The 24,181-nt window shown below is 36.1% G+C and overlaps 2 protein-coding genes across 2 annotated transcripts in view; one reads left to right on the top strand and one right to left on the bottom strand.

Annotated features, from left to right (window-relative positions):
• Nucleotides 1-4,589: 4,589 nt before the first annotated feature.
• LOC129922543 (salivary glue protein Sgs-3-like) lies at nucleotides 4,590-5,417 on the bottom strand. The gene has a single exon (XM_056009177.1). The coding sequence runs from the start codon at nucleotides 5,415-5,417 to the stop codon at nucleotides 4,590-4,592; it is 828 nt and encodes a 275-aa protein (XP_055865152.1).
• A 7,314-nt stretch (nucleotides 5,418-12,731) lies between these two features.
• The window catches only part of LOC129922494 (uncharacterized), a 72,463-nt gene continuing 61,013 nt past the window's right edge, over nucleotides 12,732-24,181 (top strand). The window contains exon 1 of the mRNA XM_056008925.1: nucleotides 12,732-13,111. Within this exon, the coding sequence (XP_055864900.1) occupies nucleotides 12,995-13,111 (117 nt within the window). The 5' untranslated portion in view covers nucleotides 12,732-12,994. The remainder of the gene's footprint in view (nucleotides 13,112-24,181) is intronic.

Below are 24,181 nucleotides of genomic sequence, written 5' to 3'. Positions count from 1 at the left end.
GGGGGGGGGATTTTTACCCCACTCCGAAATTTATATATATATATATATATATATATATATATATATATATATATATATATATATATATATATATATATATATTAGTGTGTGTGTATATGTAATTAATCTTCATTACATTCTGATCTTTCATTCTCTCAAAGTTTTTCTACCCTAGAATACTCTCTTCCTATAATTAGGGGAAAGACAGTTCACACCGCCAAAGGACAGCTAGGGAGTCCGGGGGAGCGCAGCGAGCTCCCTACAGTGGGGTCCGGAGCGAAGCCCTGGAACCAAGCATTATTTTCGTTATTTTAAGCTTTAAAAATGCATATTCTGAGGTATCTACAGTGCATTTAGCTTGCTACTCTTTCGCTAAAAAAATTCAAAAACCAAATCTGCTATTCAATGGAGTCCAGCGACTGGTAGAAAATGGTAACTATAGTTTTGGTTTAGCTTTTGTATTGTGTATTGGAGGGGGAAGGGAAACCACAAAGCCCCTTTTGGATACGCTCATGAAATTTGGTGACTGTAGTTTGCTTAAGTTGGCTGCACTGGGGCAGTAAGTAAAGTTTCCCTTTCAGACAATGAGGTCTGAGGCAAGTGGTGGTTTGAAGACCCTCCCCACCAGGCTATGCCCATCTATATATATAATTCTCCTCTTCCTTCAAGACTTTGGACGAGAAGAAGTAAAGGAAAGATCACTCTTTTATTTCTGCCGATAGTTATCCCACGAACTTTAAGAGCCTTGCATGTAGCGAAGTCATACAGTGTATCATGAAAATTTTATTTCCTACATAGATCACGCTCAATAGCAAGAATTGACAAATGTCTCAATCTATCTACAAGAATTGCTGAACTAAAGTAATTCTTCATTAGTTTGAGGAGCGAGAAGCTTCTTTCACCAGATTACACACTTACGGCTAATGCATAATGCCGTTTTTGTTTATCGCCCGTAGGACTGCCGTTTTCTATATTAGATGATACCCCAAAAATGTCCATTTTTGTCTACATATTTCATGATACTTGTATGAGCTTTACATCATCTGCCCTATAGACCACAAGGTCTGAAAGGGGAACTAGTTAGGTCAGGTTCACATCTAAATTTGCATTCACTTGCACCTATCCTCTGATCTGCTGTACCCTTGGGGCACTACACAAGATCTGTCAACCTTCTTTCTCCATTCTTATATCTCATTTGTCTTTGATATGTTTGTAAAATGTTGTTTTACACGTTTCGGATGTTCCTTCAGAGTTGAAGATAGTTTACTTCCTAGTCCAAACCTCCCGCAGGACGACGGGGGATGGGAGCGGGCAGGGTTTGAACCCTCGACCGTCGATAAATCCGAACAACAGTTCAGCGCTCAAACCGCACGACCAGGCAGCCATATAATTTCATTTGGATGTTCTTTCTGAAAATATTGAAGCCTGCCTGGGTGGACCACTTCGGGGGCCGATTTTGAGTTTGTGTTTCCACACAAACTGTCTTTGTAATCTTGTTTTATATTCTTGTTGAATTTCAAACAAAATTAATTGTAATAAGAATTTAAAAAAAAACAACAAGAAAACGTGTTCGGGCCTTTGTGTCTTGCTGCTGTCACTTTTTTTTTAAGTTGTCTGCATTGAATTTTTTTTTTCTTTGGTTGCGACCAGACCAGCCCATTTGGTACCGGCCCACCGGGCATTTGCCCGTTTGCCCATATAGCCAGTCCGCCCCTGAGCGCAGGAAAGCTTTGTGTACAACATAAGGAAGTATTGATAATCTTTTTTATTACAAAGCTTAAAATTAAGTTGACAACTTATTGCTTAAATATTGCAAGTGAAAGCTAATCTGTTAATATGACCAACTCTTGACGAGGGTGTCAAGTGGCCAGCACAAAGAAAGATCACATTGACAATTCTTACGGCCTAAAATTGTAAAACTAAAATTCCCACATGCACAAACTCAATTAAAATGGCATTTAAAGATAAAAGAAAAAAAACAACTATGTCTATGAACTGCGAGGATACAATGACCGATTTATTGATTTAAAGAACAAAATATCAAACGTATCACGTTATTAGTATGTAATCCCTTTGGGACGACGTCACGACGGGAAGAGCGAATACTAGTAATTTCATTGAAACTTATTTGGTTTTAAATATAGAGACACAATTTTTTATTTTTTTAATATGCTAATTTTAAATTCTTTAAATCACAAAGACAGAGATGTGGCATGCGAGAAATGTAAAGAAGTGGTTGTAAATTGTAAGGTTTGCAAAGAAGTGGTTGTAAATTGTAAGGTTTGCAAAGAAGTGGTTGTAAATTGTAAGGTTTGCAAAGAAGTGGTTGTAAATTGTAAGGTTTGCAAAGAAGTGGTTGTAAATTTTAAGGTTTGCAAAGAAGTGGTTGCAAATTGTAAGGTTTGCAAAAAAGTGGTTTTGAATTGTGAGGTTTGTAATACAATGGTTGTGACTTTTAGGGTTGTTATGAATTTGTGAAAGTTGATGGTTGAAAAGAAGTGGTCGTGAAAGGTTTTATTGAAGTGGTTGTGAAAGATGATGGTTAAAAAGAAGTTGATTTGAAAGGTGATGGTTTAAACTAATATCAACTCAACGCAACCAAAAAAAAAACCCCGCTTATGTTAGAAACAATTCAATTCAGTAAGGAACACTAAGCACAGCACACATTCATACAAATCAACACTAATAAAAACACCAAAACCAAATCAACTCAATAAGACGTCATGTTCATCTTTGACGTCAACTGCATTGAGTACAATTCAATTATAAAGTTCTGTAGTACCTAGGAGAAAACGATTTTTCTGAAATGATTTTGAAACAAAAAGAAAGTTTAATAATTACTGTAGCTGTATTTTGTTATATGACACTTGTGAATAGGTCGATCATGTTTCTAAACAAATAATAATTAAAACAGATTCATTACTTGATATATTATAGTACCAGAGGGATGCTAGTTTTAAGGTTTGAAAACATAAATGATCAATCTATTGATACGTAAATTCAGTATACCACTATATATATATATATATTACACGTATTTCACTTTTAATGTTATTATATAATGTCTGAAATAATTACAATCTGAAAATAAAGAATAAAGTATTATAAAGTATTAGCATTACCCATCGGCTACGCCCGTTGATTTGGTCCTAATCTATATGTCGTTTATTTTCCCATGGACTTTTCTTATAAATTCGAGTGTCGCTTTTTTTTATCCCCCTCCCCCATCACACCCAATTCTCCCCCTAAACAAATAGTCATGTTTACACTATCTGAGTATTCTAGTCATGTTTACACTATCTGAGTATTCTAGTCATGTTTACACTATCTGAGTATTCTAGTCATGTTTACACTATCTGAGTATTCTAGTCATGTTTACACTATCTGAGTATTCTAGCCATGTTTACACTATCTGAGTATTCTAGTCATGTTTACACTATCTGAGTATTCTAGTCATGTTTACACTATCTGAGTATTCTAGTCATGTTTACACTATCTGAGTATTCTAGTCATGTTTACACTATCTGAGTATTCTAGTCATGTTTACACTATCTGAGTATTCTAGTCATGTTTACACTATCTGAGTATTCTAGTCATGTTTACACTATCTGAGTATTCTAGTCATGTTTACACTATCTGAGTATTCTAGTCATGTTTACACTATCTGAGTATTCTAGTCATGTTTACACTATCTGAGTATTCTAGTCATGTTTACACTATCTGAGTATTCTAGTCATGTTTACACTATCTGAGTATTCTTTTGCTGTTTATTATTTCGAAATATTTGATTGGCTCTTTGATAGTTTTTGGTATGGGCCTTTTTTTAAAAATATTTACATCCTGCAAATCGTAATGCTTACATAATACTTTGACCCTAACCTCACCTCTCACCTCTTATTTTATTTTATAATTTCAATAAAACTATTTGCATTTTAGCAAAACCTTTTTTGGTCAGTGTATTCTAGTACGTGATACGCTTAACTGGAACTGCCCGCTTGAACACACACCCCTAAACACACTTACTTCTGACCGTCAATACGAGATCAGTTTTCTCTCTCCCCAACCTTTTCACCCCCATAAATCCCCCATTCTAAACTTGAATAATCTGTTCCATCTAATTGACACGACCCGCTTTATAAGGCTACCCCTCCAAACCATATACTTTTTACCTGTGAATTCGATTACCAGTATCTCTTATCCCCCCCTTTTTCCCACTTACAACCTAAATGAACAGACCTACGTACAATCTCTGACAATCTCTGAGTATTCATCGACTTTTCTACTCTTTATCGAAATATTTCAAAGGTTCTTTCAAGGCCGGACTGGGTGTCAAAATCGGCCAGTTGATCGTCAAACAATGGACCTACCCTTGTCTTGATTTCTGCTAAGGATAGCTTCTAATTTAAAAGAGTGAAGAAATTTTGTTTCTAGAGACACCATTGAAGGGACAGATGTTTAACTTCAATTCTTATAGCATTCACAGAGCGCTATGGTCAACGAATTTTATGTACGCTGCCGCCTCTTTTGGTTTTAGTATAAACCGCGGAAAAATGAAAGTTATGTTCCAGAAGTGACCCAAGAATATCTACTCAGCGCAAAGGGTTACCGTCAATGGAGACTCCCTTCTCTTTTAACGTCGTAGACCACTTCACATATCTTGGAAGCCAAGTTTCAAAGGACGCATTGCTTTTAATCGTCTGTAGTGCTTTTGCCATAAGTGTTAGTACCTTTGGACGTCGTGTTGTTTCGTCAGGACTTGATGTGAAGACATAGTAGATAGTAGGTCGTGTTGTTTCGTCAGGACTTGATGTGAAGACATAGTAGATAGTAGGTCGTGTTGTTTCGTCAGGACTTGATGTGAAGACATAGTAGATAGTAGGTCGTGTTGTTTCGTCAGGACTTGATGTGAAGTCATAGTAGATAGTAGGTCGTGTTTTTTCGACAGGACTTGATGTGAAGACGTAGTAGATAGTAGGTAGTGTTTTTTCGTCTGGACTTGATGTGAAGACATAGTAGATAGTAGGTCGTGTTGTTTCGTCAGGACTTGATGTGAAGACATAGTAGATAGTAGGTCGTGTTGTTTCGTCTGGACTTGATGTGAAGACATAGTAGATAGTAGGTCGTGTTGTTTCGTCAGGACTTGATGTGAAGACATAGTAGATAGTAGGTCGTGTTGTTTCGTCAGGACTTGATGTGAAGACATAGTAGATAGTAGGTCGTGTTGTTTCGTCAGGACTTGATGTGAAGACATAGTAGATAGTAGGTCGTGTTGTTTCGTCAGGACTTGATGTGAAGACATAGTAGATAGTAGGTCGTGTTGTTTCGTCTGGACTTGATGTGAAGACATAGTAGATAGTAGGTCGTGTTGTTTCGTCTGGACTTGATGTGAAGACAGTAGATTGCACATTCTCGTACATCTTTTAGATATTTTTTTTCAGAAGTATTAACAGCTTCTTGAACCTGCTCTTAGGTTTCAAAAGTATGAGTAATACCTTGGAGTTCGGTTTCAATGTTTGCAATCTATTGCATTGGGGCAAATAAGACTATTCTAGGCCTCTCTTTGGCTTTAAAGCCAAGCATGACTTCATGAAGACTTTGGTGTATTCCTTTTTGGTATGTAATGTTTTTCAGCAAATTGAACAAACGGAAAACCATCTGATCATTTATTGGAATTGTTAGCGTTCATCCTTGCAGCATATATCTTGATTGGCCCGTTCAACTGAGCCTTGTGCTTGGCTAGGACCAGACTTTCATTGACCTACCTTGTGCTTGACTAGGACCAGACTTTCTTTGACCTGCCTTGTGCTTGACTAGGACCAGACTTTCATTGACCTGTCTTGTGCTTGGCTAGGACCAGACTTTCATTAACCTGCCTTGTGCTTGACTAGGACCAGACTTTCATTGACCTGTCTTGTGCTTGGCTAGGACCAGACTTTCATTAACCTGCCTTGTGCTTGACTAGAACCAGACTTTCATTGACCTGTCTTAACATTTGTTCATGGAGAGCATATTTGGATATGACTTGATTCCTGAATTCTCTACTTTCTCAGATTGAATGTGACTGACTGAGCTGAATCCCCGCAGAACAAAGGATTAGGCGGAAAGCAGACAGCCGCCTCTTTGTTGATCTCGGCTTGTCTTTTCGACCTCCACAAGAGCATATCAATGATTGTTAACATACAGGGTCGACAATAATATTCGGTCTTTCATCAATGTATTTGGTGTGTTTTGACAGTGTACATTCACCGGTGAAAGTAGACATTCCCCTTTTTCGGTCGTTCACGGTATTCTTCTTTTCCATTTTGTGTTTAATATATTATAATATAGTTATGTTCAATATCGTCTATAGTTTTATTCAATCTATTCAATATTTTCTATAGTTATGTTTAATATTGTCTATAGTTATGTTCAGTCTTCTATTGTTATGTTCGATATCTTCTTTTGTAATGTTCTCTATCGTCTATAGTCTATAGTTATGTTCAATCTTCTATTGATATATTTAATATCTTCTATAGTTTTGTTCATTATCTTCTATTGCTATGTTCAATATCTTCTATAGATATGATCTATCTTCTATAGTTATGTTCAACATCTTCTATAGTTATGTACATTATCTTCTATTGTTATGTTCAATATTTTCTATAGTTATGTATATTATCTTCTAATGTTATGGGGTTACCCTAGGACAGATGTTTTTTTAAAGTGTAAACAGCTTCCTACTTATCGAGGGCAATTATAGTCTTGAGAACTGTTGAATTCTGGCGGAAATGGGGCTGACATGAAGGTCCCCAATGTCTACTACATGTTTTGTAAGAAAGAAATGAAAAGGATCTCTTGGGGGTTGGACAACAGTGCTGGTAAATGTTCACCTATACACTTATTCAAACACACACACACAGTTCCCGGACTCGAGGTTCGACTTCCGGACTCAGCCACAAATGACAAAAAGAAAAAAAAGTTCAGGCGAAGTGTTGATTGATTATTTCTTTTTAAATTGTCATTTTCGCCTAAGTTGTTGAATAGTTAAGCAACCATTGTAACATTCTGTTAAACTGGTGGGACTAAATCTGTTTTCAAGATCAATAAATATACTAAAGTGTAACTAAAGCATGCTGAAAATCCAAGTCTGTCGTTTAATTCAGTTCTATTATTTAATAATATCCAACAAAAAGTTTATTTAAAAAATTGTACACGCCTTCTTTTAAAAAAGATAACAGAATGGGAGAGGAGTAATGTATACCAGAATGAGAGAGGAGGAATGTATAACAGAATGAGAGAGGAGGAATGTATAACAGAATGAGAGAGGATGAATGTATAACAGAATGGGAGAGGATGAATGTATAACAGAATGAGAGAGGAGGAATGTATAACAGAATGAGAGAGGGGGAATGTATAACAGAATGGGAGAGGATGAATGTATAACAGAATGAGAGAGGAGGAATGTATAACAGAATGAGAGAGGAGGAATGTATAACAGAATGGGAGAGGAGGAATGTATAACAGAATGAGAGAGGAGGAATGTATAACAGAATGAGAGAGGAGGAATGTATAACAGAATGAGAGAGGAGGAATGTATAACAGAATGGGAGAGGAGGAATGTATAACAGAATGAGAGAGGAGGAATGTATAACAGAATGAGAGAGGAGGAATGTATAACAGAATGAGAGAGGAGGAATGTATAACAGAATGAGAGAGGAGGAATGTATAACAGAATGAGAGAGGAGGAATGTATAACAGAATGAGAGAGGAGGAATGTATAACAGAATGAGAGAGGAGGAATGTATAACAGAATGGGAGAGGAGGAATGTATAACAGAATGGGAGAGGAGGAATGTATAACAGAATGAGAGAGGAGGAATGTATAACAGAATGATAGAGGAGGAATGTATAACAGAATGGGAGAGGAGGAATGTATAACAGAATGGGAGAGGAGGAATGTATAACAGAATGAGAGAGGAGGAATGTATAACAGAATGAGAGAGGAGGAATGTATAACAGAATGAGAGAGGATGAATGTATAACAGAATGAGAGAGGAGGAATGTATAACAGAATGAGAGAGGAGGAATGTATAACAGAATGAGAGAGGAGGAATGTATAACAGAATGAGAGAGGAGGAATGTATAACAGAATGAGAGAGGAGGAATGTATAACAGAATGAGAGAGGAGGAATGTATAACAGAATGAGAGAGGAGGAATGTATAACAGAATGATAGAGGAGGAATGTATAACAGAATGAGAGAGGAGGAATGTATAACAGAATGAGAGAGGAGGAATGTATAACAGAATGAGAGAGGAGGAGTGTATACCAGAATGGGAGAGGAGGAATGTATAACAGAATGAGAGAGGAGGAATGTATAACAGAATGAGAGAGGAGGAATGTATAACAGAATGAGAGAGGAGGAATGTATAACAGAATGAGAGAGGAGGAATGTATAACAGAATGGGAGAGGAGGAATGTATAACAGAATGAGAGAGGAGGAATGTATAACAGAATGAGAGAGGAGGAATGTATAACAGAATGGGAGAGGAGGAATGTATAACAGAATGAGAGAGGAGGAATGTATAACAGAATGATAGAGGAGAAATGTATAACAGAATGAGAGAGGAGGAATGTATAACAGAATGATAGAGGAGGAATGTATAACAGAATGAGAGAGGATGAATGTATAACAGAATGAGAGAGGAGGAATGTATAACAGAATGAGAGAGGAGGAATGTATAACAGAATGAGAGAGGAGGAATGTATAACAGAATGATAGAGGAGGAATGTATAACAGAATGAGAGAGGAGGAATGTATAACAGAATGAGAGAGGAGGAATGTATAACAGAATGAGAGAGGAGGAATGTATAACAGAATAACTTAAAACAGGCCACACAAGTATTTTCAACATTTCTAATATAGAACAACAATCTCTCTGTCCCACCAGTTCATTTTAATCCGTTGAAGTTTAAGCTGTAGACGCCAGTACTGCAGTAAAAGGCATTTCTATACATTTTATAAATCAAAATGCTTAGTGTCAAAAGTTTCAATCCAGATGTCCAGCACACCATTTGTTTCTTAGTTGGAGGATAATAGAAGATGATCTCTAGGGTTATTAAGATTCTGTAAGCATTGGAGGGTGAAAATGACATAAATGGCCTTATTGACTCCCGCAGCATATGGTATGCAAATCAATGGCCAAAAAATCCCCCACAAATTATGACCAATAGCAAAGAGGGCTTTAAAAGAGACATCGTTGACAAGTGTCAGTATTTTAAATACCTTAGAGCTATTATCTCAGATGAAGGAACCAAACCTGAACTACTGGACAGTCTACTCCATAGTCCACAGCAGCACTTGCCAAACTCAAAACAATCTGGATATAGACAAGGCCATAGCCCTTGACACCGAAATCAGACTAATACGCTCCCTGGTCATGGGCACATTCTTATATGCTTGTGAGTCTTGGACGCTGACTTCAGAGCTAGTGAGGAGGATCCTAACGATGGAACTAAGATGCTAAAGGAATATCCTAGGTGTTATTTACAAAGACCGCATCACGAATGAAGAGATCAGAAACAGAATTAATAAAGCAATTGGACTCCACGATGACCTGCTAACCACTGTCAAAAACACGTAAACTCAAACTCAACGGCAACATCACAAGGTCCTCAGGGATCGCAAAAATCTTCCATCAGGAAGCAGAAGAAAAGGAAGGTAGAGCGATGGGGAGATAACTTCAAAGAATAGACAGGCCTGTCATTGAATAAAATTCTATCCATTCTATATTCTATACAGACCTTGTGTGGTGCCTCAAGGGTTCAACAGACTAAGCGATAGGTGAAATGGAATGTAAAGGAGGGTTTCACAAGTAAAATGTTGAGAAACACTGCAGTAACCCTTAGAACTGTTTGTTCGTTTTACATGTTTCGGATGTTCCTTCAGAGCTGAAGATAGTTTACTTCCTAGTCCAAACCTCCCGCAGGACAAAGGGGGATGGGAGTGGGCAGGGTTTGAACCCGAGACCATCGATAAATCCAAACGACAATCCAGCTCGCGAACCGCACGACCAGACAGCCATCCAGATGAAGGATGGAACTCCATGGAGGACGTAGGAAAAATGAAAACGCATAACTTTCGTTTTTTTTTAAATGAAGTATGTAAACTGTAAACAAATGAAAACTGCTCGTACAAAAACAAAAACAAAAATATTTGTCCATATAGTAAAGTGCGAAGTTCGAGCGCATTAAGCCCGCTAGCAGCAATTTTCAAGTTTGGATTTGTATAGCACCGTAACGGTCTGACCTATGAAAAAACTGATGGTATCTCTGAATTCCTCGTCCTTTTTTCTATAAAAATAGATTAGATTTAATGTATCACTAGGCTTGGTTAAAATTAAATACGAAGTCAAAGAGGTGTAGGGTAAGTATCGCCAAGCGTACTTTCCTCGAGCGGATTTTTCCCCAGTTAGTAAGCTCGATCGGGTTGTCATTATGCTATGCTCCTATATCACTTGTCTGGACCAGTTGGGAAAGGGGTGGGGGAGACCGAACGTGGCATCTATCTGATATTACAGTTATCGCTTTTTAAATGCATAAAAAATACATAAATTTAACGGCCTCGAAGGGAACTCAAACGCTATAGCCTCTCTAGGCTAATGCTCTAACAACTGTACCAGGGAAGTGCTTCAGAGAATAGAAGTTTTTTTTTTGTTAGTTTCGAAAAGTATAAAGTATAAAGGGAACTGATTCAGCTTGTACCATTACATCACTCAAGTACAATTTCTTTCCCTTGTTGGATACCAAAACAAAATAATTAAGTACTTTGAGTTAGTTAACTAATTTCTCCATTTTTTAAAATTATTATTCATTCTTGTGTTGTCAGATAAAAGAAATAATTGTGCGAAATTTCAGCTTGGTCCTAGATTGGATGTTGGAGAAATAACATGTGAAAACTTTTTGCCAGACAGACAGACCGGCGCCTTCGACATAGGGGTCACGGAGGTCACGGACAGACAGAGTGAATTGATATAAGCTTTGTAAAAAAACACAAAAACGTTATCATAACGCCAACACGATTAACCTGAATGTCGGAAAATATTTATTTACTAAGTCCATATATTAAAACAAAACACTATATTACACTATAAACTCCCATGCCAAGAGGGATAACTCGAGTTACACAGTGCACTTACAATAAAAATATAAAATTGTAAAAAAAAATAATTAAATAAAAATCAAAGATTAGAAACATAAGTCGTACAAATGTTAAATATATTTTCAAATCTTGTATTATTATTATTATTATTATTAATATAATTATAATAAAAATAATAATAAATATTATTATTATGTCAGAAACGAACGAGTAGTCATTCTCTGGCGCTTGCAGGGTCGAGTTTCGTTAAAGAGAAACAAAATTCATCGTAGTCCCTTTAACAGTTTCCGCTGGAGAATTTTCTGGTGATGTGGCAGGTCTACAGCAGTATCGCCCTCTGACAGGCAACGAGGATGTTCCTAGGAATGTTAAGGGCCTTGAAGGTATCTGTGAGGTCAGTTGTTATTATCCCCTCGATAGATATAACAATCGGGTATATTGTTATTTTGGACAATTTCCATAGACGCTTAATCTCCAAGCCAAGGTTCCCATATTTTCTTTGTTTTTCTATCCCAGTTTTTCTTAACTTATGAGACAGTGGTACGACGATGTCGATAATGGTTAGCGGTTTTTTCTTTTTTATCAACGAACAGCAGATCCGGGCGATTGAAATCTACCGTTTTGTCGGTCAGAATAGGCCTATCCCAGTACAGCAGATGTTCAGTAGACTCGAGAACCTCTTGCGGAGAGTATTTATAATAAGGGGGAGTGTCCTTACCGATCAATTTGTACGTCAAAGCCAAGTGTTGGTGTATTAACTTTGCAACTTGGTTATGGCGACCTAGATAGGCTGATTCTGATAGGGCTGGACATCCTGCCATAATGTATTCAATCGACTCACCCATACTTCCACATTTTCGGCATTTGTCAACAACATTGTGTTTTAGGATATGCTTCTCGTAATTTTTTGTCCTAATTACTCTGTCCTGTAAGGCTGTAACAAAGCCTTCAATTTCAGGGTAGAGATGACCTGCTTTGAGCCATGTTAAAGAAACAACCTTGTCAATGTTGTCCCCATCGATTCAGAAACCCCATTGACAGCGAAAAAACATGCTGCTATCTAATAAAGTCGGGAATTTTCCGTGGAGGTTTTTATCTTCCCATTGGCGAATCTCATGCCCTACGTCGTCCAAACCGACATTGACGTTAGAATTGTGTAGGTTCAGAGGCGTTGCTTCGGAGTCGTATTTGTGTAGGAAGGAAACTAGTTGATTGTAGGAGGCGAGCAGTTTTGATCCTAGATGTCAAGAGAAAGGCCTCAACATGGCTGTTTTTTTGTGCGTTTGAGAAACACTGCTTTTTTAAAAAGAGAATATAATATATATATATATATATATATATGCTCTACGTACGTTGTTGTTTAGGGTTAGGGTTTACTGGGCGTTAGGGTTAGGGTTTGGAAAAAAATTGCCCCCCCCTCCCACTCCAAAGTTCTGGATCCGCTAGTGTGCTACACAGTCTAGTTGCGGTATTTTACAGATAAGAATTTGCGTGGTGAGGGGGGGGGGAGAGAAATCTTAGGCGTGGGTGAGCACTCGTGTGACGTCCAGGGTGACAGACACCACGTGCTGGCCAGCAAATATAAAAGTGAGAGGCGGGTCTGACCAATAAACGCGGCACTGGAATTTAAGGAAAGTCTTGTTAAACGAAACACGCTAGAACAAAGGCTACCGAAAAAAAAAAAGGAAAAAATAAACTTTTGTTTCGTTGTTTTTCGAATTTAATTAAATCCAAATTTTTAAATTGAGCTTGCATTTCAATTACAAAGTTAATTTCTGAAACAATTTTGCTTTTAAAATTTTGATTTCCAAATAGAATCCAGATTCACGTAGAATCACACAATAAATAAATAAATCATGTCTAACATTTGGTTCCTAAGTTTGTCAGCTTGCTTGGTGTTGATTATGTTGTGGGCGCAATCAACTGCCGCTTTACCTATTGAAGAGGAGACCAGAGATGCGGAGGAAGAGAAGGTATGTTTTTAATTTCATACCTGCACATTGTTTACTCTGTGTTTCTAAATTGTGTCAAAAATCAAACACGCAATCGTGCCACATCGCTAGAGCTAAAAAATTGACCGAAATACACATTGGCAGAAAAAAAACAACTCAAAAATTATAATAGACATTGTGAAGTTTTGAATTTTGATAAAAAGAATTAAACTTCACAATATATAATGTCAATTACAGTTTCACTTGAAATTAGGTATAGAAATTAAAAGAAAAAATACAATAATAAAATAATTTAAAAAAAAAAAAAACACGACGCGCGCACTCAAATAACTTTGATACACATGCGCAGATTTCCGTCTGATCAAAGCCAACACTTACATGTCTGTAATATAAAAAACAAACGTTTATGTTTTCGTTTGAAATATAAAGCCATGTATGAAACGGTAATTATCTTCCAATATCGTAGGTGTAGCTTATTGATACTTAAGGAAAGCCAACATCAGCTTCATAAGGAAGGGTTTTAAACAATACAACTTGTATGCATCTATAAATGTGTCATTCTAGACATGCATGTTAGTTAGAGACTTAAACGCTGCTAAACCGTTGGTTTTCCTGGCTGATTCAGGCAACCCATTTTATTCTCAAATGGTGCTAGAGAGGAGGCAACACTTATACGAATTCGTCCTAGCAAATGGGATAAGAAATAGCCGTTATTTTTTTCTTTTTGAGAATTGTGTGTGTGTATATATATCTTGTTAAGGTTGTGTTATATGTATTGTTACTACTTTAGTTTTAGTCTTCTCTCATAAACAATCTCTAAAGTTTGTAATAAATATCTCACGACAGCAGAGATGCTTGGAAAATAATTGCTTTTTTTGTATCTCTGGGTGTGTAGAGATAAAGAGAAGGTGTAATTACCGAAAGCATGGAAGAGTTTATTTTTAAATAAAATTAATTTGATCTTAATAAAAAAAAAGTTTGAAAATATGAAAATAATTTTTCTTACTTTAAAAACTAAGGATAAGTTGTTGTGTTTTTTAATAACGCATTTCATTTTAGCTCCTGGGTTGATTAAATAAATTACTTCCATGATCAGTCTTAATATATATTCGATGTCTTAGATCGAGACATATTAGAATACAAATGTCTTCTATTAGCTTGCATCCTCTTCATAGGTGCAAAAGCAAAACAAAAAAGTGGTGACTTGAAAACGGCACTAGCGATTTAAAAAAAAAAATTGTATGCATATCTTTGGGAAAAATACAACTAATTGATAACACAGTGAAAACTCTGGTTTGATCGTTATAATTTTTCAAAATATAATCATCTTAAAAGTAAAATTAGTCTATTTTGAAAAGTAGTCAGTGGAAATTCCCTCGTGATTACGTCAAAGATTGGAATAAATAAACAGACTTTCAGAAACATTTTGCGCACCGTCTTATGTAGAAATCATGAGCTCGACTGTTAGAAAGAATGTGTGACTATATCCATCTGTATAATAATACTTATACATTCTATCATCTCTAACTGGAACCAGTCTTCTAGTCTCAACTTCTGTCTTTTAATAGTTTACAGTCTGGTTCCATATCACCAAACTAGATTTTCTAAACCATCTCTCTAAATCCAGTCTTCTAGTCTAGACTACTGTCTTGTAATGTTCAAAAGTCTGGATCTACATTACCAGACGAGAATTTTCTATACTCTGGGTAGATTTATATACATGGCTGTAACTAGGAGTTTTGTTTCGCGGAGGGGTGATTTTGGCGGGTAAAAAAATGTTTATCTATCATTCACTATTTATTAGGAGCGAATTAATCGCTCTTGCCATTCATATACAAGGGTGTATTTTAAATCTTTTTCTTATTCTACTACTTCTTTTCGATAAAATTGTACAATTTTTTAACAATTAAAGACCTTTAGGGAAATAATCTTGTGTATTAGATGGGTTTAGAGTATTATAAATGTAAGTATTAAAATAGTTCTGTACTCATGCGTAATATATGCTGTGGTATATCTGGATCTAGACTATTCACAACCGACTGGCATATACCGGTACATTACATTTTACTCTTAGAAGAGATGTGTTGTACTGGCATGTAGTCTCTAGTTGTCTTTTTCAGTCGCATTATTCATTTAGAATCATTACATATATCCTGGTTCGGGAAAAACAATAAAGAACTTCTTTGATTTCGAAGATTAAGGATCAGAGCTGTATTTACATGGCCACGCAAACTCAGTTGCGACCTGCATATATTTTGACAAGTCTAATGCCTACAAAGCCGTTGTCCGTCGGGAGTCTATATCATTTTTATTTTCATGTCTGCGGAAAATGTTATCGGCGATTATTGCCAAGGGCTGACATGAAGCCTAAGGTTGTTACCAGGGTGTTGTTCCCTTAAGCTACGGAATATAAGTTTTATAATTGTATAGTACTTACTGCTATAGATATATTCTCTTATATATATATATATTTTACTATTGTCATTTTAAAGGTAAAAATTTTGGGTCCATATGTACTCTCATAAAAACTTTCAATTATTGAATAGAGGGGAATACTTGCAAGTGACAATGTATGATGCCACCTCGAGGAAATAAAAAAAACAACAGACATAAAATGGGTCTTACATAATGTGCATAAATAAGTTAATTTATATATACCAATTTCTAGCTCTATAACAGAATTTATAACTAAATAAAAACAAAATGTTCGCCGAATCAATAGAAACTTAATTACAAGGATCTTAATTTTCCTCTTGTAAATAGTGAAGCATGAGTTTGGTCTGATCCAGTAATTTGTACTCAAGAGAGCTCTCGCTGAAAAACACCTTGACTTTCGTTACACTAGCCAGATAAACATTTCCTAGCGCTCTAAATTCTATACAGAGTAATTGTTTATCCGATCAGGTTGTTTTAATATTCACGGGGTTTGTAATTACTTCCCTTGCCTCTCACTGCTGAAATTAAAGAAGCAATCTTGTTGAAGTCATTGCATTGTAACAGTAGCTAGGCCAGCTCGTCACGTGACATGCAGATAAGTCAACAGAGAGTATAATTGTTTAGAGACAATGGTGAAAGGTAAAATATAGGCAGAGTCTTCCAGAATTCAATTCACAAACCTTCCAGTTGGGAAACAAAAAAAATCTAACATTGACCACAAAACAAAGGTAACATTAAGGCTAGTACCGAACTGTGCAAGACCTGTCTGTTCGTAAATTAGTTAGTCTGCATCAACTCTTTACGTTGACTAGGGAACGTGAAAAAGGTCCAGACGTCTGTGGGTAGTGTCTGTTCTCTTATTCGAAATGTTTTTGTTTTTAATAGAAAAGAAATAATATAATAGTCTTTGTAATCACAACTCATTTCCAATAAGAATCCATAAACCAGTCTTTGTCTTTAAACATAACTAGACTACTTGGATTCAAAGCAAGGGTATCTTCCAATCAGAACAGTTGATGAACCTGTGTTCATCACTCAGTGGTCACTAGCTAAGAAATGATTATGGCGCAAAGCGGAGGTTTCTTCATCGGGTCATTGACCATATTATTAACCTGTTGACCACTTGGTTCCCCCGGATACGAGGTATCCCTAGCGTATGCTTTGTGTTCCTACGCCATGTCAGCTCCACTGCGTAAGAGCCGTCAATTGGGATAACGATTTAGGCGTTGACGCCTCGATATGAAAAAGGTTTATGGTTAGCGAGCCTCGCTTTCATATTCACCACGTGCAATGAACTCGATACTGCAATGGAAATTTGTACTGACAAAGGTATGATGTTTTGCTTAATTCGTTAAGAATGACAGATGACGTCAACTTTTCTATTGCCAATGTCAACGCTGTACTTATGCAATATGTACCTCTTTAGATCTATATTTTACAAAGCTTATATCAACTCTGTCTGTGTGTCTGGTAAAAAGTTAGTACACGTTATTTCTCCCACACCCAATCTCAGATCAAGCTGAAAATTTTCACTCTTATTTTTTTTTTATTACTAAAAAATCACAAATCTTTTAATTGATTAATTATTGGTAATTAATTATTTTGTTAGTTATCGAACAAGGGAAATTCATTGTACTTAACTAATGTGGTGGTACAATGTGAATTATTCCCCTTTATACGTATGCTTAAAAGTTTGAAACTAACTAGTTATGAAACTTTCTATTTTTATAAGCACTTCGCTGACACAGTGGTTAGTATATCGGCTTGAGGAGGCTTGAGCCGAAGAGTTCGAATGCTAGTCGAAAAACCTTTTCTTGTAATATATCATTTCTATATTTAACAATATGTATGAAGTATAATGAATAGCTGAACTTCCCAAATTAATTTTGTCGTTTTATAAATAAAAACATTGTATAAGTAGCCTATATTTGTGAAATTGTATGAGCTATATTTAGCTCCACTGCAATTTTTCATTGTGCTCTGGCCAAAAAAAAAATAGCCTAAAAAATCAACGTCCGTTTCTATTAGCAAATGTTGACACGCGATATTATGTGCTTTGTTTAAAAAATGAAGAAATCTCTACAACTAGGAAGTCTGTTATAATTTGAACACCTTCAGAGCACTCTTTACTAATTTGTTGATTAATAGGTTTGTATTGCCGCAAGTGGTAATGAATAAAAACACTTCACTATCTATAAAATGCAGCCAACAGTATGTTTGTCTTAAATCGCCTCTGACAACTAGTTCAACTCCTGTCCTTTATGTGTGGCACAGATATTGGATATGGTGCAATTGTTATCACCAACACTAAATTTCAAACAGGAGGGGCTCGTTAGCCTTGGCTGGCTACCCACCTAGGAGAAGGAGAACCTCTGCTGTCTTGGTGCTATATGTAAACATGGGAAATGCATTAGGAGGCAACCCTGAGGAAATATCTGCAGGGGTTGACCCTAAGGCAACTTGCAGTATTCAGTGCTACTCCTTGGCAGAACCTGCAACACCGTTGATGCCTAATGGTAACGATACCTGGAGTTCCTTTGGGCACGTCAACTGCGTGGTGGGTTGGACTGCTTTTTGGGTGACATCGTTGCAACCATAGCTCATTCCCAGAGTTCATTTCACTTGTATGAGATGATCCATAGTAGTCACCTCGCGACTGAAGGAGGTCATTGTAACAGGTTCTCAATAAGGCACACGTAACAATTAGTTTGCCTCTTCCTTCAACCATCCTGTATTAAAAACAACCTTTGACCTCTGAAACAATACTCTCATTGTTAACTCGTTGATTTGTTTAAATACAAAATAAATTGATCAATATTTTATTATGAAAAGTTAAAAAGGAATTAGCTCCCAATACACATTCGCTATTGGCCATTTAGCACTAAGAAAAAAAACAACAACTTTGCCAGATCGTTGAAAAAAACTCCTTTAGAAATTTAAAGGATAATCAATTGTAGATCCGAGACTGAAAAGTGTCAAGACTATTGACTTTTTCCAAGACAATTAACTCTGACATTCTACCAACAGAAAGGATAAACAGAGCACAGCAAAAACAACGTAAACGTAGTATATAAACACACACACACACACACAACTGTATAGCTATGTGTGTTACTGTGCTAGGTTGGGTTGCTGCTCCTTGCGGAGATCACGTGCAGTGCAGTCATTTTATCAATACAATAGGGAGCAAAACATATTAATTATATATTAATTAAATGTAATAATGACGTCATAATAATGACGACATCTCCGATTGCTAAAGAGTTTCCAACACTTCTACCTTAACACTTGGCACATTCTGAGTATTTAGCGGAACACTTTGCTCATTTTCAGAGACATTCATTCACCTGGTGATCTTCCATTAGTTCGTGCGTGGAATACCTAATAAGGCCCCGCGGAACACAGTTTTTTTGGAAACATTGGCTGGAGAGAAAGTAAAAAGCGAAATTTCGGGGGACACGTTTATAATCAACACATACATCTAACCCAGGGGCGTAGCTAGGAATTTTCCATCGTTTGGGGGCCCGGGGGATCTTGATCTCTTTGGGGGACCCTGCCCGGGGGATCTTGATCTCTTTGGGGGACCCTGAAGTTTTGCGTAATATTTAATTTTTAATGTAAAAAAACCCCACTTATTTGGGGGCCCCCCTTAAGTGGGATACTGGGGGGGATTTTCAAATTCTCCCCCTCCTCCCCTACCCTAGCTACGCCACTGATCTGACCTTATCTATCTTTTGAAATTAAAAAGATATTTGTGGTTTTATTACTTCAGTGAATTTGCATGAATTTTATATCATTTTGATGCTGAGTTGATTGAATTGATGAGTTTGAAGACTAAAGAAAAAGAAAAAAAAGAACACAGAAGTTTTATGTTTTAACCATTTGATATTTTCCCGCAAGCGATTCTGTGCCATTGAATAAAACACAAAGGAACAAAGCATTGGTCTGTCGACGCAATCCTAAACATAAGAATCATTACAAAGTTGTCACTTAAACAGAAATCGTTACAATATAAGTTGCATGTTTATGATGTATATTTGATAGTTTGTAAAACAAAATATTTGAGATGCATGTAAAGAATGATAAAACTTTTATGGAATTTTGAGGGTGATAATATAAGATTTCTAAAATGTAGGGTAAGTTAAGATGTGACATTTCGTTCAAAAATTAGTCTAAATTTTACTTTTTTTAAAGTTCCTTTATAAAATCAACTTCAACACGACGATCAGTTGTATAAGTTGTATAGCACTTTGTAATAAAGTCTATTGTGACATTTCGTTCAAAATTTAGTCTAAATTTTATTTTTTTGTTAGTTCCTCTATAAAATCAACTACAACACGACGATCTGTTGTATAGCACTTTCTATTAAAGTCGGTTGAGGGTACTGCAGGAAAAATAAAATTAATAACAGAAGATAAGGAGTCTCTGATATAAGATTTGTAAAAGCAACGGTTTGTACTAGTCTCCCTTTACTCAATATAAGCTTTGTTTTTTAAAAAGTAGTTTGCTATTAGCTTGTGTCTTGTTCTATTAGCAACACAGAGGTCAACAGAGACAAATAGACTCTCAGTTAGAGACAGTTGTTTTATTACAGAGTAGTCTCCTCCACATGTATTATCCAAGGAAAAGGTAATGTTGTACACAGTTGTCTGTGCGACAAATAAACTACTGCTTAAAGTCACTTTGTCTGAGAAATGTGATACTTCAATAGCCTAGCTGTTTTACAAACTTTGATTTACTGGAATATTTGATCAAATAAGTTTAGTTTATAAGCGTTGAATTCCTCTTCCTTTTTTTTCTTTCCTTTCTTCTTTTTGTCCTCCTACTAGTGAGAAGGTGTTTGAAACCCTAAGAAGAAGAAGTAATGGGTGTAAGGAGGTAGCCTTGTGAGAAGCTTTGAAAGTATTAACGAACACCTGTTACTTTCTGCTATGTATGAAATGAATGACTTTGTGCGTTTAAACCAGAAGATATGAAGAATTGAATTTGATCGATGGATTATTTCGAAATGCAGTAAAGAACATAGTAAAAGCTGGACATTTTCAGAGCATTTTCATGCCTGAGGACTTAAGGACACGACCGTGACCTCCGTGACCTATATCGAAGGTGTCGACACGACCCCAAGCCCAAAAAAAAAAAGAGGATGTTTGTGTGTTTTTTAGTATGAGTTCGTATCCTGTAAGCAATATGTGTATTTCTTTCTATGTGTCAATGTGTGTGTTGTGTTTAGTGTTTGTCTGTTATGTTGTGTGTTTAATATCAGTGTGTATGTGGGTGCATGTCTGCCTGTGTAACTATATGTATGTGTCGGTATGTCTATGTCTGTGAGTGTACGCGAGTGTGAGTTTATGTATTTCTTTGTATGTGAGCCTATACAACACCGTCGGTGTGTTCTTTGTCATCTCGTAGGCTTTAGATTTGTCATAAGGGGGATATTTTACGAGTGCTTAGAATACTGAATTGATTTGCAGACTTGAAGCTGCCATAAAGTGTTTCAGCCCCTCTCTACCATCAATCAAATAGGCTTTCTTTTGATACTACACGTTTGAATAAAGTCGTTCTTTTGTCTTATATAACAACTCTACCTTCTATTCTTTTATAAAGAACAATATCTTCCATGCGTTGTAGCTTTATTTCTTCTTAAAACACAAGAGTTAAATTTAGAAAACATGACAAGACGCCTTATGTTAAAGATTACATTCAAGTATTAACCAGAAGTAATTAGATCTAAATATGCCCTCAGGTGACTAAGTAAGTAAATGGGGAAAAAAGTGTGTATATCTAGATTTTATCTAGATGTATACTTAATTTGAAACAAAAAAGCAACAAAAGAGTTGGCTATTGTAAGACCATGAACAGACTTTGTATACATTTCCAGCACGCAGAAAACAATAGTGGCAAAAAATAATTAATTATGTATGCATACAAAAACAAATTGTTATACGAAACACGAACAGCATTTTGTCTAGCTCTGAAAATAGATATATGCTTGTTCATAAGAACTTCGTATAAGAAAACTTACGGTTGTGAAAAAGCAAAAGTACCATTTGCATTTATTTTGACCACAATGAATGCCATGCTGAAATCTGATATTAGTGTGTGTGTGTGTGCTATAAACAAGGAAACTACAGAGACAATAGCGACTGGTGCCTTAGAGGCCGCCCATAAACTATACTCCAAATGTCAACCCTGATCTTTGTCCGGTTCTCTGAAAGTTGGTATGGATTTAGAAATTATTAACATCGTTTTGTTCGTCTATTTCGTCTTCAAGTCTAGACCATATCAGCTTACACGAGAGCACAGTTTTAAAAAACAAATTAGAAGATTGTATTAATTATTCAGAGGTTTAGGGTTGTATTTTTTGTCGTTAGCAAACAAAGGGATTACTTGATTATGTTTCTTATGAACAACATACCGTAGCACTTTATATAGTACTCTGTGCATTATACTATCACTATTTTTTTTTTAAAGGAAACCTCAGAATATTCTATTTTAGCTTTATCATCATAGAAATCCTTGGGCCTTATAGTACACTATGTGCTATAGGTTTGCACTTATGGGTGTAATAGTATTGCTCAAACATATTGTGTTTTTTTAAAGCATTATTATTGGTTAGGCTAATTTGCATTAAATTAAATATCTTTTTTAACTTCTTTTTTTTTAATGTTCAAATTATTATATTTCATAGATTGCTTATCTTTTTTTTTTAGCCTTTCTTCTTAAGAAAATAGTATAACAGATCACGTGTGTAAGCTGGAAATATGTTTTTTTTTAAATTTTACTTGTTTTCCTCCTAGATGCCATTTGTTCAAAAAATGCCTCTAGTTTAAATATTTATACTTAAGCTACAAGTCGAAGTCGACAATATCAACCATACAATTTATGAACCTGTTCTTTGTCAATCCCCGAAGGAAGATAAACATAAAAAGAAATGTTTCAAGGTTAAGAATGTATTTAAACAAAAAATTCGTCCACGTTTCTTTAATATAAAGGTATCCAAAAAGTGAGTGCAAAAAATTATTAAATATCCGTTTACATAAAAAATATTTCATTGCTAATTAAAATATCTGAGTACCGCTTCTGTTCAAGCTAAAAAAAATACAAAGTAAAAAAAAAATGTATTGTGTACTTTTCATGAGAATAGAAAGAATGAGCTGGTAGATGGTAGTACTGGTAGATCTACATCTAGAACCATCTTGACACTCGTGTAGCATAATTCAAATGAATCTGCTACTTGAAGTAGGTTGCCTTTTAGTTTTTTTCCCAATTAGAAAGCTGGGTTTTGATTCCCAACAGGTTTAGGACAGGAAGTGAGTTTGTTTGTTTCGGTGACTTAAATTATTATTTTTAATGTGTTTGTGTTTCTATGGAAATGCTGGAAAAAAATGTTATATGAGTTTTCTGTAACCTTTTTACACAGTTGTTGTCTTCTTGTCTAAGTGTGCGTGTCGGTGTATGTGTTTGTGCGTGTGTGAGTCATTGGCTGCATACGTGTTCAAGCAAATGTGTGTGTGTGTGAACAAGCAAGAGAGTTTATCCGAGTTTATCCACTGACCTGCGACGTTGCAACCTGTGAGCAGTGAAGACTAATAGGTCTTTGCAACGTCACAGGTCTTTACATCAGACCGGTGAAGTGGCTACAAGCTATTGGTCTCCCCTGACCATAGGTTACCACGTCACGTGTCAGTGTTCAGTGCAGCACCTGTTCACCGATGTCTCACAAATTTAAAATCGACAATAGCTCTAGCTAGCTAGTCACATGCACAAACGTCTTATTGCTTTGTCCGCGTCTACATCCGCAACGATGTACAGCGTACACAATGAAAGTACGGTCCATTCCGGTAAATCGGAAAGCTATCGTGTTGGTTCCAATAATTGGCTGATCCGATAAAACGAATATCTCCGTGTTACAAGAATGTGCCGGTACATTAGGATCAGGTTTAAGCAACAAGTTCTATTATCCCGTGTTTCAATTAACTGGATTCGTCAGTTTCAAGCATTAGCCTACTTGTTATAATTATAATTTTTATTTACATAGAATCTTAATAACTAATCCTTGAAGTAAAAATTGCCTTTACTATTGGACCGTGGTGGTCTTCCGCTGCTATTGCCCCTCCCCGTGTGTATAAAAGTGTAAAAGTTAAAATACGTAAATTACCTTTGATCATGCACTAATATACTCACATCTAAAGCGAAATTATATTTGGTGCTTATTTGCGTTTACCCGCTGGATATGTGGAATTTTGATAAAAATGTTTACCAAGTTTTGCTACTTTAGATCATACATCCCCGCTTTTTTTTTCCCGACCGAGATCTCTCAAATTTGACCCCCCCCCCTCTCTCTTTTTCCCAGTCATATTTTGATCACCCCCCACCGCCGTTTTTTTTTCTTTTCCTGTACGGGATTTCTCGCATTTTGAAATACATTTGTAAGTCTTCCTAATTGTGTTCAATTAAAACCCTTCTAAATCAATCACTGGAGCTAAGAAATGCAACTGTCGACATTGACTCCAACACTATATGTATTCAACACTATACAACAAGCTAACTATAACAGGTACATGTGGAAATACGAGAAAATGATATATAAGAGCTTTATTTTGATATCTGATTAACATAAATAAGGTTAATTTTGTATTCATGGATATTCATACC

This window comes from Biomphalaria glabrata, chromosome 13 (genome assembly GCF_947242115.1).
Source record: "Biomphalaria glabrata chromosome 13, xgBioGlab47.1, whole genome shotgun sequence".
NCBI classification, from domain to species: Eukaryota; Metazoa; Mollusca; class Gastropoda; family Planorbidae; genus Biomphalaria; species Biomphalaria glabrata.
This window is presented reverse-complemented; position numbering and strand designations above follow the sequence as displayed.

Bases quoted from the DNA above. Each gene is read 5' to 3' on its own strand.
- LOC129922543 (XM_056009177.1), bottom strand. From the start codon at position 5,417: ATGTACGAGAATGTGCAATCTACTGTCTTCACATCAAGTCCAGACGAA.